The sequence below is a fragment of the Brassica napus genome, chromosome C8 (genome assembly GCF_020379485.1).
Source record: "Brassica napus cultivar Da-Ae chromosome C8, Da-Ae, whole genome shotgun sequence".
NCBI classification, from domain to species: domain Eukaryota; kingdom Viridiplantae; phylum Streptophyta; class Magnoliopsida; order Brassicales; family Brassicaceae; genus Brassica; species Brassica napus.
In genome coordinates, this window is record NC_063451.1 from 30,092,825 (window position 1) to 30,112,610 (window position 19,786).

Here is a 19,786-nt window from a genome sequence, read left to right on the forward strand (position 1 = left end):
CAAATCCATATCTATTATGAAATTACTCTATTTTAGAAAAAAAATTAGAGAAATACATTGGAGATGGTTTAAGACATGGCCGACGTAAATGATCGACGTTGAGATTTCAGCTTTTATAATTCTTACTATTCTAATGTTTCAATATAATTTGAATATTCCCTTTGCTTTATAATATAATGGTTTAAAAGTATTTTTTGTTTCACTATATAAATTGTTTTAATATTTCAATGTAACTTTATACTTATTGGATATTGTGTGACCAATTAAATTATGTAAATTACTGTGTAAATGATTAAATTTATATATTAAATGACAATTTTCTAAAGTAATAAATTTTAAATATTACAGATTTTAATTAAAACAAGAGGATATAAGCCTCAGATAGAGTGTCTACGTAGGCGAAAATAATCTGCCAATGAGAAACTATATTTTTGTCAAGTCACCTCCTCTATTTGTTTTTACAAAATGATCATTTAACTTTTTACTTAAACAATTATATAAATATAATTATATTTTTTTTACATAATAGTTTGTAAAGAAATATTTAGTGTAAATAATATCATAATTTTATAAAATACTAAAATAAATTAGGCTGGTTATCAACTTTAACTAATAAAAAATTTAATTTGTAAACTTAGAAAAGAATATATCATGAATATTATTTTTTATGAGAGAAAATAGAAAAATACATCGGAGACAAATTCATCTCTATTATGAAATTCCTCTATTTTACAAAAAAAAAATAGAGGAATACATTGGAGATGGTCTAAGGCATGACCGACGTAAATGATCGACGTTGAGATTTCAGCTTTTCTGATTCTTACTATTCTAATGTTTCAATATAATTTGTTTTATAATATAAAGGTTTAAAAGTATTTTTTGTTTCACTATATAAATTGTTTTTATATTTCAATGTAACTTTATATTTATTGGATATTGTGTGGCCAATTAAATTATGTAAATTATTCTATAATTGATTAAATTTATATATTAAATGAAAGTTTTCTAAAGTAATAACTTTTAAATATTACGGATTTTAATTAAAATTGATTACATTTTGAAACAGGTAGAGTAATCTATAAACTAACTCTATATAGATATGAGGACAAAATTGTAAAGTGGTCTCACCTTGAATTTCTCTCATTCTGTGCATTCCTAATTGGAAGAAGATAATCAACATCTAATATTTTGTTACTCTCAGTATATTAGAAATGGTCGAACCGTAAACCAATTAAGGATGATGTAAGGAAGACATAAAGATGTATTTCCAGTTATCACAAATATAGAATCAATTGACAACAACTTAGTTATGTCCAGTGTAGGACAACAGAGAAGAGTTTCCACACCTTCTAATATTATAATATTTCACTATATTAGTGGCTAAATCAGTTTTCTCTAGCACAAATACTCAATCCATTCTTGAAGTTTAAGCTTTTCTATCTGATGATATTAGTAGTTTGATCCAAAAAAAAAAGAAACAGTCGAACTGTACATTATAATTGGAGAAAGAAAACAAACAAAAATCAACCGAACACTTTTAAGTTATATGAAACAAAAATTAAAAATAACAATTCTCTACAATTAAAGAATAAGACAATAAAATTGTAAAAAAACAAAATAAAACAAAAAAAATACACAGAAAGAAAGATTCAGTAAAATAAAATCATAATATAATTTCCATTAATGATAGTGCTTAGTTACACTAAAAAATTTAAATTTACAACATACACAGTTTTATTTACATCTTTAAACCTATTATCTAATTAAAATGATTTTTAAAAAAGTGCCAGCATGAAGAGTTAGAAAATATACGATAAAATATAATACATAACGTTAAAAATACATTATCACTGATCAATAAAAAATCATGTTAGTAGTATTAAAAATGAAATGACAACACATTTATTAAAACCATAGAACGGCAGACAACAAGGTGTTATTAAATATACAAACTACAAATTAAACATGCTCAACGCAAACACACATAAAAATGAGACATCATATTTGGATATATTTAAATAAATAATTTTAATATATTATATTCTTGATAATTTTAAAATTACTTAAAAGAAACTAAATTATTAAAAAAAAATTAATATACAAATAAAACTAAAGCAATATTTTGTAACGTCAAAATAATAAATGAATAAAAAATATATTATGTTAATAAAATAGATTTTAGATTTTAAAGACTTCTAATTCATGTAATATTACAAAATTCAAAAAAAATTTATTACAATTAATATTTTACCGTTAGATATATTAAAATAATATTGTAGATCGATATTCAATTGTCAGTTTTCAACTATTACACGTAAAAAAATATTATTAAGTACGTTTTTTTTGAAAATGAGGTTTTATATTTTAAGTAGGTTATTGGAGTACTTTTTCTTTTTGTGAATTTATTCGAGATGAGATTCCGATCTTTTAAACTAAGATAATTTATGTTCTATACATAATTTTTTTTTTTACATAACTCTAAAATCTCGGACTTGATTCTTCATATTTTATTAGTTAATTGTGTTACATACAACAGAAATACTTACTTCAGACTAAAAATATAAAAAAAAATCAAATTTAAAAATTAGTTATATATAATTTAATATACAAAAATTCACATACAAATAAAAATGATAAATGTAACAAATTTAAATATATTATCCGCGTGTAGCGCGGAGAAAGGATCTAGTACTTATCATAAAGTACATCTATATTTAAATTAAATCGTGTCAATATATTGGTTTACTTTAAATAGATTAAATATTGGTTTAATGAAAGTTTTCCGGTTTCATTTGTAATAGACTAATAGCAACGTGTTATATAATAATTAGATTGTAACAGTCTTGAAATGGTCCATAAATTAAACAGTTTTTTTAACAAATTTGAAACAGTTCAAAACTTAAATGCCAACATTAATGGTAGATAAATTTAAAACTCTATTTTAATAGAGTTGATTTTCTGAGGCATATTTGTTTTATATTTTTCTCTTGATTTAGTGTGCTTGTTAATTCTTCAGATTTGCATCTATGATGTGAGCTGGTAGTTGGAGTTGTATTGTGGTCTAATGTCAGACGCACGACCATAAAAAGATAAAGTTTTTTTTTTTTGCATTTGATTAGCATACAATTTTGAAATTTCTTAAATACTTTAATTAGCTAATACAGTGAAAAAACTGATGTCTTGGCAAGTAATTGAAAATGCTTTATTTTCTTAATTTCGTATTAACATATGCTTAGAGGTTAGACACAAGGGGCTTGACTGGTTCGAACACTGCGGTTGCGGTTGCGGGAGTTTGCGGATGCGGGTGATTGTGGTTTCTAGCGGTTTTTAGAGATTTGTATGATTGGTTCTGCGGTTAAAATTGGTGCGTTTGCGGGATACTTATGATTGGTTAACTACCAAATGCAACATCACTTAAATAATAAATTAACAATATTTATATTTTATATAATTATAAAAATATCAAAAATCATAATATTATAATAAATATAAAAATTATATTTAGAAAGTTATAGTTTTAAATTTTTAAAATTATAGAAAATATTTCTACTTTAAAATTTTATAATATTAATTAAAGTATAATAGATATATTTAAGTATTTTTATAATTTCAATTTAAACTTTTATTGAATATTTTTATTTTTGTATTTATATTGTTTAAAAAAAAAATTATCCTTCCACAGCTGCAAAGGCTAGCTGGAACCAGCTTTTGAATTTATGAAGTTTGAAGCGGTTTGGATCGATTTGAGCGATTGTTGCCAAACGCCAACAACCGCTACCAACCGCAAAAGCTACGTTTGCGGATGGTAGCGGGAAAACCAGTCATACCCTAATTCACTCACCACTTTGATGTAAAATATATTGGCCATAGACATTAGTTTTTTAATTGTTTTTGCGCATCTTAAGAGATTGTTTAATTATCCAATGGTGTGTTTTTGAAGTGTTGGTCCAAAACTACTTATGTTTATACCAGTTTAACGGAATAAACCAGGATAAACTAACGTGGTTTTGCGGGGAGATCTCAAAAGATCTCGGATCCGTGTCAGAAAAAGTCAATTTATTGATGACGAAATCAAGAAGACTTTACTTTGATTGCATGCGACAGAACTTACAAAACGATAAAATGTAAATTATGCAAAATATCTAAAGTTCTGAGGTGTATAATCTCGTGGGGTGGCCTTAGTCTATAGGTCTACCAACCAATGTACTCAAAACATTAAAGAAAAAAAAAAGTATAAAGGTTTCTACCTAAACAAGACGTGCAAAGACTAAGTGAATTTTTTTTTACAATTATTTGTCGTGGGACTTAATGATTCGGCCACCTTATAAATTATAATAACTAGGGGCATTGTCCTCGCGCAAACGCGGAGTTGTGGACAGAGTTTTTGTTTCATCTCAATATTTGCTAGGGTTATTGTAGCTGTGAATTTTACGTTTTGAGTTGTTTTTCAAGTTTTTATATTTTTTATAGGGTTGGAGTTGTGATAATGAATTGTGTATGCATTGTTATCCACTTATGAAGCATTAAATTGTGTTAGTGATGTAATTGATATAGTTCGTGGTATTGTTTGTTGTGTCACTGAGACTTATTGTTTGTTTGTCTTTTTAATTTGTTTCTTGTACTATTAAGAGTACATAAATTATATTAAAGTTGTTGAGAGTACCTTTTGTTTCTGGATATTTTTTTCCAGTTTAGTTGTGTAAGTTTTGTGTATTAAGTAATAATTTTTATTATCCTTATTATGTTTGTTATATGTTTCTTTTTTATTTTAAAACTTGTTGCTCTTACCGGACCTTTAAAACAAATACATGAAGACTTGTAGAAATAACTATAAAATGAGTGACGGTTCTGAGTATTTGGGCTTTAATGGGTTTTAAACGAATTTATGTATTACTCATAAGAAGACAATAACATTGACCTGTTGACATTGGGTATGTAAGCTGTTTTTATAAGACAAGAGGAGTGAGCAGGTGAAGATGTTGTTGCCGCCTTTGTGTATGTCGGGATTTTATCTTGTATCTTCTGGTTTGGTTGTGTTTGTTTCTCTTTTATTTGATGGATAATATGTAAACAAAAATCATTGTTAGTTGTATTTATCAGAGTTCGTTATTTACTCTGTTTTTTTGTTTAGGTAATTTCACTGATCTTGGTTGTCGTCTTTGTCTTCTTCTTTGCGAAAGCAAGTTTGTAAATTGTTAAATAGTTGGCCGTGTAGTTTGTATTTGTTTAGCTGGCTCGATGTATGTGTCGTTGAGTTTTAGTTGAGGTGATTGATTTGGTATATTTTTTTTTATGTTTATTTCTAAGATTAGACAAAAAAAAAGAGGTGATCATTAATGATTTGTCTTTTTTGGAATTCTAGTTTTTGGTTGTTTTGATTGTTTGGGATGTTGTGGTTTCTTTTAAGCTGTAAAATAAAGATTTTTGTAAAATTAGTTTGATAAGTAAGGGAGATAAATAGACGACCACATATTTTGGGTAGGAAATATTTTTGATTATTGATGTTAGCACAATATAGATAATAATATAAAGGGAATTGTGTGTTGACTGTTTTTTACGGATCAATGAGGAGACAGATAACAACTTGGGTTGTTTCTTTGGTAAGGTCAGAGCCCTGGACAGAACGGATTTGCCCAACCACATCTGCGAGTTTAAATATCAGTTATGATATCGAAACATAATATTAACCCAGATGCAATATGATAATATACCTGGGAGTTCTAGGTTTGTGTTCGCAATCACTTGGAAATTGTCGAACAATCTAATTATGACTGGAGCTTGATCTTAGGAGCATCTGTGATGACTTCATCAATAATAGTTGGTGAGATGAAACGAATGAGTAATGAATGATCAGTTATCTTGTACATGCTTGAGCACCTATCAACCTCAAAACGATCGACTTACACAATGGAACTGGCTTTCAAAGATGGCATGTAATGATTAGCACGTCCGGCGGAAATAAACTCATGAATCACAGAATCTGCAAATAATATTATTCAACAAAGAATCAGGAAATCAATTAAAAACAATCTATATTATTTTCCTTCCCTAGGCCCGACCCACAGAGAAAGCCGAAGAAGTAAGGGTTTCCGACCTTCATAAATATATATTAGTTTCGGCCATCAATGTACAAAGTATCCTTTAGTTTAGTGGTATAGATGTTGGTGTTTATATCTCAATAATCCGGGTTCGAGCCATGGACTTCACACTTTTTCACACTTTTTAAAAGTGGGACCCACAAAATGCTGATGTGGCGCGCTGAGGAGAGAGCGAAAACTCAATCATTATCATATAGATTCGCCGCTTAATGAGTCTGGACTCGTTTTGTATCATTCATTATATAAATGTCCGAGATCTTAATCTTTTTTATACGTTTCATCACCCTATGAAAAGAGATTATATTCGTCCGGACAATAATTTAAAACTATGTAACCAGAATCTTCTTTTGTATTTGCAAAGTTTTTTTTTGTCGGCGTTTTCTTTTCTTTTGGTTCCCCAAAAAGTTTGATCTCCCCAATTCTATCTACACTATTAAAAGGAAAGGAGTTCTAAGAAATCTACTTAAACAAAATTGTTGGACCATTTCATTAGACTTAACTATTTATTTGGTCTTACCTTAAATTTCTCTAACTATATAAATATTTTACATAATTTAAATGAAGTCATTTATTTTTCTGGGCATGTTTGTTTGTACATCTGGAAGATGCATCCAGATGGTCCATCTGGGTGTCTTATCCAGATGCTCCACCTGAGTGTTGTTCGTTGATTCATTTCGTCTATGCATCCAGATGAATCATCTGAATGCAACTATGTTCGTCTGTTTTTCATTTTTTAACTTGCATCTGCATCTAGGTGGACTTGGTAATAAAAATATATTTTTATGTTTTGGCGGAAAATAGCATTTTTACGGTTTTGGAAAAAATATTTTTGCAGTTTTTAAGGAAAAATGAGTTTTTGACGAAAAAGTGCATTTTGTGGTTTTGACGGGAAAATGCGTTTTTGCGGGTTTGGCGAAAAATATATTTTTCGGGTTTGGCGGAAAATGTGTTTTTGACGAAAAGTGTGTTTTTTCGGGCTTGACGAGAAAATGTATTTTTGCGGTTTTGGTAGAAAAATGCGTTTTTGCGGTTTTGGCAGGAAAAGTGTGTTTTTGTGGTTTTGGGGGAAAATGTGTTTTTGACGAAACGTGTGTTTGACGAAACGTGTGTATTTGCGGTTTGACGAGAAAATGAGTTTTTGAGGTTTTGGCGGGAAAATGAGTTTTTGCGGTTTTGGCGATTTTTGCGGTTTTGGCGGGAAAATGCGTTTTTGCGGTATTGGTGGGGAAATGCGTTTTCCGGTTTTGGTGGAAATGCGTTTTTCCTGTTTTGGGGAGGAAAATGTATTTTTGCAGTTTTGCATTTTTGGCGGGAAAATGTATTTTTACGGTTTTAACGGGAAAGTGTGTTTTACCTTTTTGGCCGAAAAGTGTGTTTTTGCGGAAAAACACATTTTTGCGGTTTTGGCGGAAAATTTTGTTTTTTTAGTTTTGGCGGAAAAATTCATTTTTCGGTTCTAGCGGAAAAATGTATATGCAAAAAAAAAAAATAGAATTTTGGTTTGAAAATAATATTTTGATTTAAATAGGTTATTTTTTTCATTTATCATTTTTGACTAAAATAGATGCATCTGCATCCAGATACACCATCAAGACTCACCTTCATTTGAGTGGGAATTTGAGATGAGTTTTTAAAAATTCAGCTGGGTGATCCATCTGGATGTAGCATTATAATGTACAAAATGAACATTGATTTGCATCTTCACCCAGATGGATCACTTAGGTGAGCAAACGAACATCACATCTCTCATAATCTATTATATAATTACTCTAACAGTAAATTCACATGAACATATGACAGATAGTTGATCAAAAAAAAAAAAACATATGACAGATTATTCAAACATGTTTACACATGACGTGATCATTACCACGTATAATTCCATTAATAGTATATATTTTTCTTAATGGTTTAGTTATGTTTAATAGGTATATAATTTGTATTTTAAAAATTTAAGTACTCATTTGGTCCTTAGTTCGGTTTCTATTTTTCGGTTTCAAAGATATAGGATATGCTCAGTTATTTATGAAATTCAGCTTAATTTTTGTTTTTTTTTCCAGTTTGATACGGTTCAGTGCATCCAGGTAAATATACCCAAACCTGTACATTTTCTTATATAGAAATTATATAAGAAAAATTTATTTAATTTCAAAAATAAATCTGCGTTTTCTAAGTGCGGATCTAAATCAAATAATAATATCAAGTATGATTGTTAAAGTGATAAAAACTTATTATTAGATGTGTCTAATGCATATCTGCTAGTCACGTAATTAAATAGTTTCGACTTTCGACTATAAAATATGGATAACTAGTATTCAGTATTCACATTGATGTTTCAACTTCTTCGACTATACCAATAGCACTAATAGCGAAATAAAAATTAACTTTTAGTTGAACTCAAATTTTGCTAATCAGATGAAAAGACATTTATTTTTCATCATTTACTGTTTGATTGAAGATAAATAAATCATTTTATTCTCTTTTGTGTTAGAAAAGAACAACAAAGTATGCTGACTTCAACATTTTTTTTGTTACTTCACTTTTTTACTATTTTCTTTTTAGTTACTTCACTTGATTTATTAGCACTTACTCTAATTAATTTCTCTATTGTTTACCAATCACACAAATAATAAAAACTAGGTAGTGGTAAAAGTAAAACATTTAGTACCATTGACAAAAAGGGAGAAAATAATTTGATTCAAGTGGAGGAAAGCTAAGTCATGCACCACTTGTTTGGCATGTTGGCTTACTTTATCTGTGTGCATTAGATAGAAAGTATAAACATTTGAGTGTATATAGGTATATCTCTTCCTATATAATTGGCGCGTATGTATTCCTAATTAGAGTCGTATATATACTCGTGTATATTGAATAGTCGAGGCAAAATAACTGTTATATTTCCACGTAATGTTACACCGTGACATTTTGCAAATGAACTTAATTAGGATTTTAATGAAATGGCTCAGTAGATTTGGCTAAACCAATCAACATCAGTGCGCTTTATCAGTTCCAACTTTCTCTCGGACAAACTATAAAAATACAAAATATACTCTTTGTTTTGAAATATAAATGTCTTAAGAAAATTTATAATGTTTCAATATTTAAAATGTTTTATATCTTTAGGTGATTTTAATTTTATCAAAATATGTAACTAATGATATTTTATTCTCTAATTTACAATTTATTTTATAAATAGTTGAATATTTCAACAGAGTCAGTATGAGTCTATATATCTTGATGACAAAAAAAATAGTTGAATATTTTTAATATGTATTTTAACAATATTTTGCATAAAATATATTTTTAAAAAATAATTGCATATATGTCTGAAAAAATAGGGAATATTAATCAAGAGTGTTGCCTAACAAAAAGTTAGCAGCATCTACATATTGACAAGGCAAAAACGGTACTGGTTGGACAATATATACTCTCCACTAACACACATATATTATAAACTTTCGTTTTACCGAACTATTCTATACTATCAATTTGATTAAAAAAGTTATAACCAGGTTAAAGGAAGAGCCTACTCCCCCACTCGTTTCTTTTTCTTTACTTTTGTTATAAAACTGCATTATAATAGCGTTTAAGAATCTTTGATTCTCTAGCTATAGTTATAGAATTAAGAGATATATCAACATGTAGCAAAATAATCTATTTCGATGGACAACTATAAACATAGATAATTATTGTTAACTTCCCCATTTGGCAACAAGGGTCTGAAAATGGCAATTGATTCGCTTTAGTCATCACCACAAGTCCACAATGAAATGTTAGAAGAATCATTCTCCAAATATATAACTTTTTAAACAAATTGGTGATATTAAATATGGTATATTTTAAAGATACGATCAGCTATTATAGTTGAATTTTTCAAAATTTTGTGGAATCTTATTCTATCACTGATTTAACTAACATATAAACAAGCAGTGTAGTTCATCATTGTTTATTTCGCTAAATAAAAGATATTTCAGCATTGTTGTCAAATCAAGTGAACAGATATTCCAGATAAATTATATTTTCTTTTTTAATATCAAATGATTATTGGTGAGATTCTCTGATTCTCTGATTCTCTCTACGTGACGTTTGTTAAATCAACATAAATAGATATTAGGCAAATCTCCAAAATATCAACTTTATAAGTTTATATCACAAAAATAGCAATTAAAAACTAAAATGACCAAAATAGCCTTTTATCTTTTGAAAATTTTAATTTTTTTATTTTTTAAAATTTGAAATATTATCCCCTAAACCCTAAACTCTAAACCATAAACCCTAAACTCTAAACCCTAAACTCTAAACTATAAATCCTAAACTCTAAACCTTAAACCCTAAAATTTAAACCCTAAACCCTAAACTCTAAACCCTAAATCCTAAACCCCACCCTTTAACTCTAAATCCTAAGTTTGTGACTTTTGATAAAACATTAAATGCTATTTTTGTGACTTTTGAACTTAAATGCTAGTTTAAGAACAAAAATTTGATTTAATGTTATTTTTGTATTTTTCTCGTAGATATTCTATCTTGTTAAATCAACATAAATAGATATTCCCTACTCTCTCTCTCTCCAAAGTGTCTATCTCCTCCTGTTGGAATATAGAGTGAAATGCTCTGTAAATGAAACCAAAACAAATTTCTCAACAAAATTCACAAATATCCATATTTCCAATTAATCTTTTTAATTCTTTTTTGTTCATTTTCATCTTCGTCTTCATCTTCATCATCGGAGACATAATCCATCAGACATCTTCACAGCTTTCTTTTCCTTTAGTTTGAGATTTCTGTTCCTTATATCTCAGACAACAAGTTGTAAGAAACTTCAGTTCATAAGAGGGAGTTTAAAACCCCACTTGAGGAAGGAATTTTCGAGTATATCTTTATTCTGTGAGTTTATTTTTCTTCCTCTTGTTCTAATCTATCTTCTAAAGCTTTATAGGTTTGTTTTTTCATTAAGAAGAAAGTTGATTAGCATGAAGTTCGTTCTTGTATGTTTGTGAAACTTTCTTGAAAAAGGGATGCTTCGTTTTTTTCAGCTGCTGCTACATTGATATTGGAAGTAGCTGAACCAACAAAGCAAATTACATATCTATGGAAGATAGTCTTCTCCAAACTGAGAACACGGTTATGGACACTGAGTTCATGGATGGATTGCTACTAGATGGCTGCTGGTTAGAGACAACAGATGGATCTGTTAGCCCTTTTGATCCATCTTCCTTCAAGTGGCCTCCAACTCAAGATACATCATCTATCTGCACATCAGAAGTAGTATCTCAGACGTACGGTCAGGATTGCGCAAGTCTTGATGAGTTTCCATGGAACAAAAGGTGGTGGATTGGACCAGGTGGTGGTGGTTCTTCTATTACTGAGAGACTGGTCCAAGCTGTTGAACACATTAGAGATTACACGACAGAGAGAGGCTCACTAATACAGTTGTGGGTTCCGGTTAACAGAGGTGGTAAGAGAGTTTTGACCACAAGAGAACAACCTTATAGCCACGATCCTACATGTCAGAGACTAGCAAACTATAGAGAGGTCTCTGTGAACTATCACTTCTCCGCTGAGAAAGATGATTCCAAGGCCTTAGCTGGTTTGCCTGGAAGGGTTTTCTTGGGGAGGCTTCCTGAATGGACTCCTGATGTTAGGTTTTTCAGGAGCGAGGAGTATCCTAGAGTCCATCACGCTCAGGACTGTGATGTCCGTGGAACGCTGGCCATTCCGGTGTTTGAGCAAGGGAGTAAGGTTTGTTTGGGTGTTATTGAGGTTGTAATGACTACAGAGATGGTTAAACTAGCACCTGAGCTTGAGAGTATCTGCAGAGCACTTCAGGTTTGTGTCCTTCTCTAAAACCTTTCTGCTTTTGCTATTGAAATGGTTTCTCTAAAAGGTAATTTTGTTTCACAGGCAGTTGATCTTAGGAGCACTGAAGTTCAGATTCCACCTTCTCTAAAGGTAATCAAAGAAGGTACACATGTTCTTTAGGTTCTTGTTTTGGTGTGTAAAACGCGATTTCGTACGCAATTTTCCGATTTTGAGGAGAAATACAATTTTACAGTGTTGGTGAGTAAATTCGATTTTACGATTTTAGCGAAGAATATGATTTTATAATTTTAGCGAGAAAATACAGGAAAACTAAAAAATTGTGGTTTTAGAGGAAAAACACTATTTTCCTATTTAAAAATACCATATAATAATTACAATAACTAATTTAATTAATTTTTGTATTTGGATTGAAGTGTATTTTGATATTTTAGATCTTTAGATGAAAATAATACATCTACAATTTGCATTTTTTAATTTTGAAAGATATTTTAGTTATTATAGATTTTGCATGCATATACAATATTTAGATGCTGATATAATAGTGTCTAAACGAACAACATATACAAAACCAAATAGAGCCTAAACCATATTGTTTCTTTTATGTCAGGGATGTGACTTATCCTACAAAGCTGCATTACCAGAAATCAGAAACCTCTTGAGATGTGCTTGTGAGACACATAAACTCCCTCTAGCTCAGACATGGGTCTCTTGTCTTCATCAAAGCAAAAGCGGGTGCCGTCACAACGATGAGAACTACATCCACTGCGTGTCAACCATTGATGATGCATGCTATCTTGGTGATCCAACAGTCCGTGAGTTCCATGAAGCCTGCTCTGAGCATCACCTCTTGAAAGGACAAGGAGTTGCAGGACAAGCCTTCTTGACCAATGGACCTTGCTTTTCACCTGATGTCTCTAACTACAAGAAGTCTGAGTACCCTCTCTCTCACCATGCTAATATTTTTGGTTTGCATGGCTCGGTTGCAATACGCCTACGCTGCATTCACACTGGCTCTGTTGATTTCGTCTTGGAGTTCTTTTTGCCTAAAGACTGTGGTGATGTAGAGGAGCAGAGGAAAATATTGAACGCTCTTTCAACTATTATGGCTCATGTGCCTAGAAGCTTAAGGATTGTTACAGATAAGGAGCTAGAAGATGAGAGTGAAGTGATAGTGACGCCAAAGATAGAGATCACATCTGAACATACCAAAGATTGGTTACACCAAAGTAATAATCCAGAGAATCTTGGATTAATATTTGACGTGGGAGACAAGGCAAGTGATGAGTTTGGTTTGAAAAGAGGTTTTGGTTACACCAGAGACTCTAATATCAATGAGAGCAGCACTTTCTCTAGTAAGATGGCTGAGACAAAGCGTACAAAAGCTGAGAAGACGATCACATTTGATGTTCTTCGACAGCACTTCGCAGGGAGTCTGAAAGATGCAGCCAAGAACATCGGTGGTAAGCAGCATTCTGCTCTAATGTTTTCGGTTCAGTTTATTCATAAAAGTCATAAGATTGATTCTCTTGTTTTCTTGTCAGTTTGTCCAACGACGTTGAAGAGAATATGCAGGCAACATGGTATACAGAGATGGCCTTCAAGAAAGATCAAGAAAGTGGGACATTCTCTTCAGAAGATCCAACGAGTGATTGATTCTGTTGAAGGTGTTTCAGGTCTTCTTCCCATTGGCTCCTTCTTCGCAAACTTCCCTAACTTAGCCTCGTCACAGGAACCATCCCTACAAGGCAAAACCTCTCTTTCTCCACAGCCATTGCAGCTTTCAAAGTCACCTGTTTCCCCATACAGTCACAGTTCAAGCTCCAGCCAATGTTGCTCCAGCGAAACCCAACTAAACAGCGACACAACAACAACAACTGATGTAGGAGGAGGTGTATTGACTCTTTCTAGTTTAGAAAAAATCCCTCAAAGTACCAACTTGTCATTGTCATCTCTAGATAATGACTTTCTGAGGATTAAAGTTAGCTATGGAGAAGAGAAGATCAGGTTTCGGATGGGGAACTCGCGCAGGTTAAGTGATCTACTGTGGGAGATAGGGAAGCGGTTTAGCATAGAGGATATGAGCAGGTGTGATCTAAAGTACTTAGATGAAGATAATGAATGGGTTTTGTTGACTTGTGATGAAGATGTAGAAGAGTGTGCAAGTGTCTGCAGTACCACACGGAGTCATACCATTAAGCTTCTGCTTCATGTTTCTTCTCATTGTTACAATTCATGGCAATGACCTTTTTTAATGTTTACAACTGTTCATAATTGTCATATTCTTATACATTGTAGGAAAAATAAGTATAAGATTTTTTTTTTTTAAAACATGTACCAAATTATATATATTCTTTACACATTTCTACAGAACACAAAACTTAAAAATAAGTTTGATTTGTGATGAAGATGTAGAAGAGTAGGTCCGGTTTAATCCGGTTTTACAACTTTACTTACCCAAGCAACAAGATTCTCCCCGCTTTGCTTTTTTGACTCAAGTCAATGGCTTTCCTTCCAGCAACCAGCTCAAGCAAGATTACACCGAAGCAGTATATATCTGATTTAACGGCTAGTTTCCCGCTCATTGCGTACTCTGGAGCACAGTAAGTCAGCAACCGTAAGTTCCCATGACTCTGGTGGAGACATGAGTTCAATCTCCTACATGCCCGAGTTTAGCTTGTCCAAAATCAGAGAGCTTGGGGTTGAACACTTTGTCTAGCAATATGTTTCATTTTCATAAGAGACCGTGAAGTACATAGACTTTATTCTTTTAAAATTGATATAACATACATACATATTACTTGAAGCTCATATTTTATTACAATATTTTGGTGTATATATGTTCTCATACCAAGCTGGGATATGATAATTTGGCTGAAAAACCAAACAAAAATAACTCAAGTTTCTATTTTTTTTTGTAACATCATATTTCATTCGAATAGAACTTTAAACTCCAATGTTTATGGGAGCCATTACACATGCTTCATTCCAGAGGGCTTGCTTTGCCAAAACATCAGCCTCTCTATTTCTATTTCGTTGAATCCAAGAAAAGGAGATAGAATCGAAAGCTAAAGAAAGACAGCCTATGTCAGCCACGATGCCATAGATTTCTGTTACTTGTTGCCCTGAATTGAGTGCGTTGACCAGTAGGAGTGAGTCTGTTTCACATCGTAATTGCCGGATGTTCTTCTCAAAACAGAATTGCAGTGCTTCCCGTAGCGCCAGGCCCTCTGCTACCAGAGGAGAATTGACGTAGTGACAGTGTGCTAGGATCGATACCTTCTCTGTTCCTTCTCCCACAATCCAACAAAAATGATTGATGTTTTTGAGGTGGATGCAACTACGATGAAGTTCAGGATTATGAATCAGGCAGACAGAAACAGGAATCTCCGGAGAGGCATGTGGAACCTCGCGGGCGTTCCGGTGGTTATGACAAAGTGGTCGCCGGTGGCAGAGAAGGAAAAGGCTCCGGCGCAATCAATCCCAATGTGGGTACATCTGAAAAATGTGCCTTTGAACTTGTTCTCCTGGCAAGGACTTAGCTTCGTCGCCAGTCCTGTTGGTAGCCCGGTGAGGCTTCACCCGGAAACAGCTCAGTGTTTGAACCTGGAGGTAGCGACGATCTTTGTGAAAGCTGATCTCACTAAGGACTTGCCACGAAAGATGAACTTTAACGTTCAGGGCCAAGACATTTTGGTGGAGTACATCTACCCGTGGTTGCCAGCAAAGTGTCTAAGTTGTGGGAAGTGGGGTCACAAAGTGTGCCCAACAAACAGAGAAGAGCAAAGGGAAGACTTGGAAGTGCAGAAAGATAGGGAAGGTGTGAGAAGGGAGGAAAACTTAAAGGCCAAGGAGGCGGTGGAGCAGGTTTTGGAAATTAACCCAGATCTGGCTGAGAGACAAAATGAGAGCTTGGAAGTGAGAAATGAATTGGTAGAGAGAAATATAGAGGAAGAGCAAGGAGAAACAAACGCCGCTCTGGATTTAGGAGAAGTGGAAGCGGAAGAAGTTAACGTTGAAATCTCTTTGAACAAGGTTGCTCCTGAGGCAGTAGGAGTACAAGTGGATACAAAAGAGCAGACGGAGAATGACTGGTTGGATGTGTCGCCTGCGAAAGCAAGTAGATCTTCAGCTACTAGAGGTAAGGCCTTGGAGATGGCTCAAGTATCTATACTCTCCAACTCACGGTTCTCGGTCTTGAGTTCAGAGGAGGAGGGAGAAATTACTGGAGGAGAGGAGGATAATACAGAGCCGCAGATCGAGGAAGTGAACTCCCCCGAGAGAGTGGAGATCAAGGAGGAGGAAGTTGTGGTTCCGCGCCAGTCCCTTCCAAGAGACTCAAAAGTAAAGCATATGTTTTTGGGTGATAAGTCTGTTCAGAAAGCGTAGGATCCTGGTCCAAGCGAGCTGAATAAAAAAAATACTCGTCGTCATCAATAATGTCTGGATTCTTCTGGAATATCAGGGGGTTCAACAAAACATCTAAGCATAAAGTAGTTAAGGATTGGGTGAGGAAGTGTGGATTTCAATTTGGGTGTTTGATAGAGACAAGGGTGAAAGAAAACAAAGCTAAAAGGATTTTGGATTTGGTTTTCCCGAACTGGTCTGCAATTACAAATTATGATCATCATCGGCTGGGAAGAATTTGGATTATATGGAGTCCGAAGGTGAGAGTCACTCCATGGTTCCAAAGCGCACATATGATCACTTGTTCGATTCTCTTGGATGGAATGACAGAGGAGATCTTTTGTTCTTTCGTATATGGTTTCAATTTGGCTGAGGAGAGGAAAGAGCTCTGGAAAGACTTAAAGGCTCATCAGGACTCGCCTTTCTTTCAAAAGTCTCCATGGTTGGTGTTTGGGGATTTCAACGAGATTTTGAGTGGGGTGGAGCACTCGGAACATACGGCTTCTCACGACTCTGCGGGTATGAGAGAATTCCTAGAAGTGGTGAACTAGTGCTCTCTAATGGATATGTCTTACCAAGGTCCGAGATTCACGTGGTGTAATAAAAGGGACAATGGAGTGATTTGTAAGAAGATTGACCGAACATTGATGAATGAAGTTTGGTTGAGGAAGTTCCCACAAGCATACTGTGTCTTTGAAGCTGGAGGATGCTCAGATCATCAGAGGTGCAGGATATCGATACAAGTGGAGGTTATGAGACCGATGAAGCCTTTCAAATTCGTCAATGCAGTGGTGGATACACCGGAGTTTCTACCATTGGTTGCTGAATACTGGTCTGGAACGGAGCCGTTGTTTAACTCCACATCTGCTCTATTCAGGCTATCGAAAAAACTAAAAGCTTTAAAACCAAGATTGAGGAAGTTGAGTAAAGAGAAATTTGGGGACATTACGAGAAAGACGAAGGAAGCTTACTCAAGACTGTGTGAATGTCAGACAAAGACGCTAGAGGATCCTTCACAAGGCAATATGGAGGCTGAATCAGGGGCTTTGGATAGATGGTCTTTCCTAGCTCATTTGGAAGGGAAAATCTTGAAGCAAAAAGCCAAGATACATTGGCTAGGAGTGGAAGATGGAAATAACAAAACTTTTCATAGAGCTGCCAAAGTTCGGGAGGTTCGAAATTCGATTCGAGAAATCAAGAGAGAGGATGGCTCTATTGCTGATAACCAGGAAGACATTAAGAAAGAAGCAGTCGACCATTTCTGCAATTTTTTAACTCATGTGCCTCCTGACTTCAACGAAGTAAGTATAGATGAGCTGAAACCTCTATTGTATTTCGAATGTGGCGAGGAAGAAAGAAGCATGCTGACAGGAGAGGTTCCAGCAGCGGAGATCAAGAAGGTTCTGTTTGGCATGGCTGCTGACAAGTCGCCGGGTCCAGATGGCTTCACCAGTGAGTTTTTCAAAGCCACTTGGGATATCACCGGCAGTGACTTCATTAAGGCAGTGCAGTCCTTTTTTGACAAAGGTTTCCTCCCAAAAGGAATTAACTCAACTATCTTGGCGCTTGTTCCCAAGAATGATGAAGCAATTTCGATGAAAGACTACAGGCCCATTTCATGCTGTAACGTGATCTACAAGGTAATCTCAAAGATATTGGCAACTAGATTGAAAAGGATTCTCCCCTCAGCTATCTCCTCAAACCAGTCTGCATTTGTCAAAGACCGGCTTCTAATGGAGAACGTGCTGTTGGCGTCTGAGCTGGTAAAAAGCTACCACAAGGAGTCTGTTTCAGCAAGATGTGCAGTCAAGATTGACATCTCGAAGGCGTTTGATACAGTGCAGTGACCCTTCTTGCTCTCGGTCCTTTCAGCTATGAACCTCCCGGATAAGTTCATTCTATGAATCAAGAAATGTATTGAATTGGCTTCTTTCTCTATTCAGATAAATGGAGAGTTAGCCGGTTATTTTAACAGTAAGAGGGGCCTTCGTCAGGGATGTTCTCTCTCCCCGTGCTTATTTGTGATCTGTATGCAAGTGCTGTCTAAGCTCCTGGATAAAGCTGCGAATGAAAAGCGTATTGGCTATCACCCCTACTGCAAGGAACTAAGCCTCACACACCTCTGTTTTGCTGATGACGTTCTTGTATTTTCAGACGGAAAACAACAGTCGATTGAAGGTATACTGGAGGTTTTTAAAGAGTTTGGGAAAATGTCGGGACTGAATATCAGTCTGGAAAAGTCTACTCTCTACATGGCCGGGGTGACTGAAGTTGAGAGTGATGCCATTCTACATCAATTCCCCTTTGCAGCTGGTTCCCTTCCGGTTAGATATCTCGGTCTTCCGTTGATGTCGAAGAAAATGTCAGTGAACGACTACTCTCCTCTGATTGTGAGAATTAGATCAAAGATCAGTTCCTGGACAGCCCGACAACTTAGCTTCGCTGGGAGACTACAGCTGATTGGTTCGGTTATCTACAGTATGATAAACTTCTGGATGTCAGCGTTCTGCCTTCCCAATCAGTGCATTCAAGAAATTAATAGTCTCTGCTCAGCTTTCCTCTGGTCAGGGCCGGATCTTTCTACTCATAAAGCTAAGATTGCTTGGTCAGATGTTTGCACTCCGAAAGAGGAGGGAGGGTTAGGGTTGAGATCTCTGAAGGAGGCAAATAAGGTTTCTTGTCTTAAACTGATATGGTGAATCCTCTCTGCTAGATCAGCTCTGTGGGTTCAATGGATTCATAAGTACCTCATCAGGGAAGGGACCTTCTGGAATGTTAAAAACACAAGCACTCTAGGCTCGTGGATGTGGAAGAAATTGTTAAAGCTTCGACCGCTGGCCTCGCAGTTTGCAAGAGTAGACATACAAAATGGCTCGACGACTTCTTTCTGGCATGATCAGTGGTCTTCTTTGGGCAAGTTGTTGGACCTGACAGGGGAACGAGGTTGCATTGAGCTAGGTATTTCGGTCAATGCCACAGTGGAGAGGGCAGTTCAGATGTTTAGATGTCGGAGGCGCAGGTCCTCTGTTTTAATGCGTATTGCACATGAGATTTCCACGATTAGGACCCACGGTCTCAGTCTGGAGGAGGATATATGTCTTTGGAAGAGAGAGAATGGAGACTTTCGCCAGAGTTCTCTTCATCCCAGACATGGCTCCTTATTCGCAATCACACCCCGACAGTTTCTTGGAGTAAAGGAGTTTGGTTCCCGGAAGCCACTCCAAAATTCTCTTTCATTACATGGGTCTCGATCCATAACAAACTTTCGACTGGTGATCGCATTATGAGGTGGAACCCTCAGGCTATTTCTACTTGCTGGCTCTGTAAGGTGGCTGCAGAAACCAGAGATCATCTGTTCTTTGAGTGTCCTTATGCTGAGGTGGTTTGGAGAGGAACAATAAAAGATTTGGCAGGCTCGAGAATTTCGAGCAAGTGGAGTATTCTGATTAGGAAGTTGGAGACTG

At 34.6% G+C, this 19,786-nt stretch overlaps 1 protein-coding gene across 1 annotated transcript; it reads left to right on the top strand.

The window, feature by feature from the left end:
* Positions 1 to 10,649: 10,649 nt before the first annotated feature.
* On the top strand, positions 10,650 to 14,277 carry LOC106431171 (protein NLP4). The gene is made up of 5 exons (XM_013871979.3): positions 10,650 to 10,982; positions 11,132 to 11,924; positions 12,000 to 12,047; positions 12,526 to 13,378; positions 13,460 to 14,277. Exons 2-5 carry the CDS (start codon positions 11,187 to 11,189, stop codon positions 14,158 to 14,160), a joined length of 2,340 nt encoding a protein of 779 aa, XP_013727433.2. The 5' UTR covers positions 10,650 to 10,982; positions 11,132 to 11,186; the 3' UTR covers positions 14,161 to 14,277.
* Positions 14,278 to 19,786: the final 5,509 nt, after the last annotated feature.